The 5,634-nt window shown below is 34.6% G+C and overlaps 1 protein-coding gene across 1 annotated transcript in view; it reads left to right on the top strand.

Moving 5' to 3' along the window:
* Positions 1 to 5,634, top strand: part of KIF27 (kinesin family member 27) — an 88,578-nt gene that overhangs the window by 78,152 nt on the left and 4,792 nt on the right. Inside the window, exons 13-15 of the mRNA XM_012640012.1 lie at positions 839 to 1,045; positions 2,582 to 2,780; positions 5,041 to 5,205. Of these exons, the coding sequence (XP_012495466.1) occupies positions 839 to 1,045; positions 2,582 to 2,780; positions 5,041 to 5,205 (571 nt within the window). The remainder of the gene's footprint in view (positions 1 to 838; positions 1,046 to 2,581; positions 2,781 to 5,040; positions 5,206 to 5,634) is intronic.

The following is a 5,634-nucleotide window of genomic DNA, read 5'->3' as shown; positions in this document are numbered from 1 at the left end:
ATTTCTCTCTATTTTTAGTAGAGACAGGGTCTCGCTCTTGCTCAGGCTGGTCTTGAACTCCTGACGTTCAGCGATCCACCTGCCTCGGCCTCCCAGAGTGCTGGGATTACAGGCGTGAGCCACCACGCCCAGCCAGTTTTCTGATGGAGATTTATTAGATTTTTTTCCCTACAAAGGAAATCTCTGATATATGAAAAAAATATTATGCTGCTACTATTTTTAAACCTATATTTTCCCTTTAATAACATTTCATAGGAATCTTATGAAATGTTTCACATCCTTAATTCCTCATTTTTTTATGCCATACTGTCTTTTTCCTCAGAGATTCTCCTCTGATTATTAGTTCTTAATAACTTACTCTAAATGTATCCCTTCTTTCCTTCCTAGCAATGTATTGTTTTGATAGATCATTGAAAGGAAAGCAAGGGGTCTCTAGATCTCACTAGTGGAAATGCTGACACATAATATGCACTTTGGAGTTATGGAGGGAGATAAATGACAATACTACTAATCCTGTGGGCTGAGGCTTTGTTCAAGTGTATTCATTGGATTAGGTGATGAGCATTTGTTGTATGACTTCGGAACATTTCAGAACTCATCTAAACTACTGACTCTTCCATTTTATTACACAAAGTATATTGTGAGGACTCAATGATTATATGTTGCATATACATATGAGTACACACAGTGCATTGTATAGCACAGCAAGCAAACATTATGTCCTTAAAATTTAACGAAAGAGTAGTAATGTCTATAGCATACTAGGATCTGAGTAAATGCCAAAGTCCAAGTGTATTATTTCATTTAAAATGAGTGATTTCTATTGTATTATATCCAGGAAGAACATGTTCTTTTCCAACTTGAAGAAGGGATTGAAGCTTTGGAAGCTGCAATTGAATACAAGAATGAAAGTATCCAGAGTCGCCAGAACTCACTTAGAACATCATTCCAAAACCTCTCTCGTAGTGAAGCAGATGTCTTAGAAAAACTAACTTGCCTGAGTCCAGTTGAGATTAGAGCTATTCTTTTCAGATACTTCAATAAGGTTTGTTTTTGAGGGACAGAACATTTTTCTTATAAAGAGGGGTCAAGATGCTTATGTATCCCGTGTTTAGTTTAAATTTTTAAAGAAATTGAAAGGCTCAAAGATTTGATGATGCAACTACAAATTTAAGCATGATTTCTCTTTAAAGTACTGAATGCTATCATCTCAAAGCTTTGTGATTATCCAAATCTATAGGCCTAACTTTGTGAGCTTTCAAAGTTAGAGGACCTTTTAAAGAAAGGCTTTTTGAAATAGTTTTAGAAACCAAAGAATTTAAGTTATATTCCTTGCTCATTATTTCTTGGATGTTTTTTAGATTTGGATGCTTTTTCATAACATTCATGAAAAATCAAGGGCCCTCCAGATTTTGATTCGCCTTTCTTCCCTGCTGTAGGGTAGTGGAACCTGTACTTTCTCATAATGTGTGAGTTGAAATGGAGATGAAGCAGTGCATTAGCAGCAAAGATACTAATAGATTTTATTAACCTGCATGTGCTTAAATCAATTAAAGTATTTTATACAAATTTGACCATTTACTGCACCAGAGATGTTTCATAGCATTGAGAACTACATCCATCTTTTCTTAAATGTCTTTTCCACTTAAAATACATATTATGAAGTGTTACACAACTAGATAACTCTTTTCTCTGAAAAGTGTATTCAATGTATGGGAGTATCAGACAATGAAGGAAAAATGAAACACTGAAGCTTTAAAATAAAGTTCTAATTCTGTGAAATAAAGATGAAAAATGAATGAAAATGTTATACACGCTTCCTCTTGGATAATCACTCTCAGTAGTAAGCTACTATTAATATTATTGATGAGAGTAGTCCTATCACTGTGTGTTTGGAGGGCAGAAAAATAGTATTGTCATAGGCTTTGACATAGATAACTCTTTTGTGGTACTTTTAAAGCAAGAGTTCTTAACCCAAGGCACCTGTGCCAGGGTCAGTGGATTTTCTGATCCTGAGACCCTTTGTATTAATGAGTATTTTTTTCTGGAGAGAAGATCATTAGATTATTAACAAGTTCTGTGACATAGACATTGTCTGAAGTATTTTTACTTCATATTAGCAGAGAAGAACCCAGGAGACAAAATGTATGACCTGAAACTAAACTCTGTTTATAGTTTAAAAAATTCTGTCACTTACTTATAATATCCATTTTGGAGTTAAAACTGGGAATTATCTAGATGTTATACAAGAGTCTTTAGCTTCTCAATATCCACTTAGTCTACAGAAAAAGAATTATAAAATGTAAACTTCAGAGATCACATCTAAGAAATTATGGAGGGGTGATTATTAGAGCAACATTATATTGAAAATGAAAGTGTTACCAATTCAGAATCCTCCCAAATTCAAAAGGCTGCTAGGTTATTTTGGGGATATGTTACAAAGCATTTACCTAAGGACCTTGGCAAGAATCACTTATGCTGTGGAAACTAAGGATGTTCATCTTTATGTGCCTAAGAAAAGTAGATGAGTCTATTATATTAGGCTAAGACACACTTAAAAGGTCAAAAATGTATTTTCTAGGTGGTTAATTTGCGAGAAGCTGAACGGAAACAACAGTTACATAATGAAGAAATGAAAATGAAGGTTCTGGAACGGGACAATATGGTTCATGAATTGGAATCTGCACTGGAACATCTGAAATTGCAGTGTGACCGGAGACTGACCCTCCAGCAAAAGGAACATGAGCAAAAGATGCAGTTGCTGTTACATCATTTCAAAGGTAACTGCCCCTCTTTGTCAGTTACGTAACAGTGATATATGAATGGGATATTGAGAAAGGAAGATAGGATAGAATTTGATTACTTAAAATCCCAACATGTTTAAATAGTTACTACTTATACAAGTGTTTGGGCTTTACATGTTTTGGTTACCATGTTTTAGAATAGTTGACTTTGTTGTAGGGCTATTCATGCTTTAAATGGTATCCCTTCTGCCTGCCCCCAGCACACACCTAAGAACTGCTACAATCCTGTTAGTTTTTTGTCGGTCTAGTTTTTATATAGAAATATGGGATTACTTCTGGGTTTCTGGTGTACAGTTGAAAATTTTCTATTTCCATGGGATATAATACTATGATATTTAAATTATTTTTCATTCACAAAAATGGTAGTGGTAGGTGGGCTCTGTCATATTCCTAGTTGTATTTCTTATTAAAATTTCCAATTGACAAAGTTGTATCTTAGGTCAAAATTAGTCTACCATTAATTAATGGGCACCTACTGTTATCAGTGAGCAATAGTTCAACCATCAACTCCTATGTAGAAAGAGAGCTATCAAAGCAATTGGGCCAGTATTACCTGGGCATATGGCCAGTACACAAACAGCTGATACGGCAACAAAATCACTGCCAGATGATACTGTTACTGCTGCAATCCAGGCTGCTTAGTCTTGATTCTTATGAATCCATAGCTGAAAATTTATCAAAAGGGATCTGGCATAAGCAACCTGAGTAAGCAGAAAATTGGAAAATATACGAATTTGAGTACTGAGGCATTTTGTCCCTAAGTTAATTCTGTAACTGCTTGATTGCCTAACGACAGGATCTCCTTGACACAATATTGCATTCAAACATGTTCTCACCTTAGTTTAGTTATGTCTTAAGTTTCTGAAAGTGATATTTAATAGAATTTTTATGTATTTTTAGAGTGACTGGGATTATACCACAGAAGCTCGTGCTATAGCTAAATCAGAACATTTTTAAAAATCATGGATTTCTATAGCTATGCAAGTTTTTATCACAAAGTTGTAACTACAATGTTAACAATTTATGAATTGTCTAATTTCTGCTGAATATGAGACACAAAATTAAATTATGCCCATTATGGGGATTCTGATTTATGATGTCATTAATTTTAAGTGTTTTTTAAAAACAAGATGATGGGTTAATTTAAAATATACAAATATACTGAAATAAAATTTTACAAAACAGCAAATTATAACAAAAGAAAAATACAAACCAGTAGGACCATTTTATAAATATGCCAACAGGAGAAAATGGTCTGAAAGTCCTTATATTCTAAAGGACAGTAACACTGGATTTTACTGATTCTAGAATATAACCCAATGGGGACTGTGTTAGACATACATAAATATTAATTAGAAGCTTTAAGTTATGTTGTGGTATAAAGTAGAACTTTACTTATGCTGGCTATTTTCCTTCTTTCTCTGTGGTGTTTTTCTTTGCAATTTAATCTTTCTAGCCTCTTTTAACAGGTTTTTGTTTTTGTGGGTTTTTTGGCTTTATATTTCTTGGGCATATAAACCCTAGCTTTATGACTTTCCATACAACCACAGTTCCTAACATAAACCTTAAATAAGATATAAATGCAGCTGATGGACAGAGTTCCAACGTGAACTTTTTATAGAAGTCACCTTTTGCTGTTCTAAGGAGAAGTCTAGTTGGTAGCTACTGCAAAAAAAAAAAAAACACTTATGGAGGCTGGTTGTGGTAGCTCATGCCTATAATCATAGCACTTTGGGAGGCTGAGGCCAGAGGACCACTGGAGGCCAGGAGTTTGAGACCAGCCTAAGCAACATAGCAAGTCCCTGTCTCTACAAAAATTTTTTTTTTTTTAATTAGCTGAGCATTGTGGTGTGCATTTGTAGTCCCAGCTACTCAGGAGGCTGAGGCAGGAGGATCTCTTGAGCCCAGGAGTTTGAGGTTACTGTGAGCTAGGCTGATGCCATGGCACTCTCCCAGGCAACAGAGCAAGACCCTGTCTCAAAAAAAATTCGTATGAATCATGAAAATGTGGTGGTTAGTAGGGGGTAAGGTAGAGAAGGTGGCTAAGGGTTCAATCCTACTTTGAAATACTTTACAGGCAGAAGAATCCAAATTGCAGCGGAAAACAAATCCATTTAGGTAATAGACATATGTAAAATACTTCTGATCTTTTAAATATAGTCTGGAGGCTATGTTAAAACATAGTTTTGAATCATTTATTTAAAACTGATTTTAAATGTACATTTCTGTTTTACAGAGCAAGATGGAGAAGGCATTATGGAAACTTTAAAAACATATGAAGATAAAATCCAGCAGTTGGAAAAGGATCTTTATTTCTATAAGAAAACTAGCAGACATCTTAAGAAGAAACTCAAGGAACTTGTAGGGGAAGCAGTTCGTCAGCAACTAGCACCATCAGAATGTAAGACTTTCAGTGTTATTTGTCATGCTAACACTGTTTCTCTAGCATTTGTAGTGTAGCCTTTTACAATTGTGTTATTTAGGATTAAACATTTAACTCCTATAATATTTGTCTCTGTTGAGTTGTCTAGTCTATGTATAAGACAGAACCACATGAGAAGTGAATGAATGAATGAACAAATGTGTATGCGTGTAGGAAACAATCATTTATTGATTGCTTGCCACATGCCAGGGGCTTTTGTAGTCTTTAATCATTTAATCTTTCAAATAATGCTATAATCTAAGATAGCTGTTGTTTCCCTATTTTATATTAAATTAAGCCTTCAATTGTCACAAAAAAGATGTATAATAGATAATGATAATAAAAGTAAAGGTAAAAGTATGTATTTCTGGTGGGGCACATTGGCTCATGCCTATAATCCTAGCACTC

This window comes from Propithecus coquereli, unplaced genomic scaffold (genome assembly GCF_000956105.1).
Source record: "Propithecus coquereli isolate 6110/MARCELLA unplaced genomic scaffold, Pcoq_1.0 Scaffold147, whole genome shotgun sequence".
In the NCBI taxonomy this organism is placed as follows: domain Eukaryota; kingdom Metazoa; phylum Chordata; class Mammalia; order Primates; family Indriidae; genus Propithecus; species Propithecus coquereli.
Note: the sequence above shows the minus strand (reverse complement) of the source record. Positions and strands in the feature narration are given on the sequence as shown.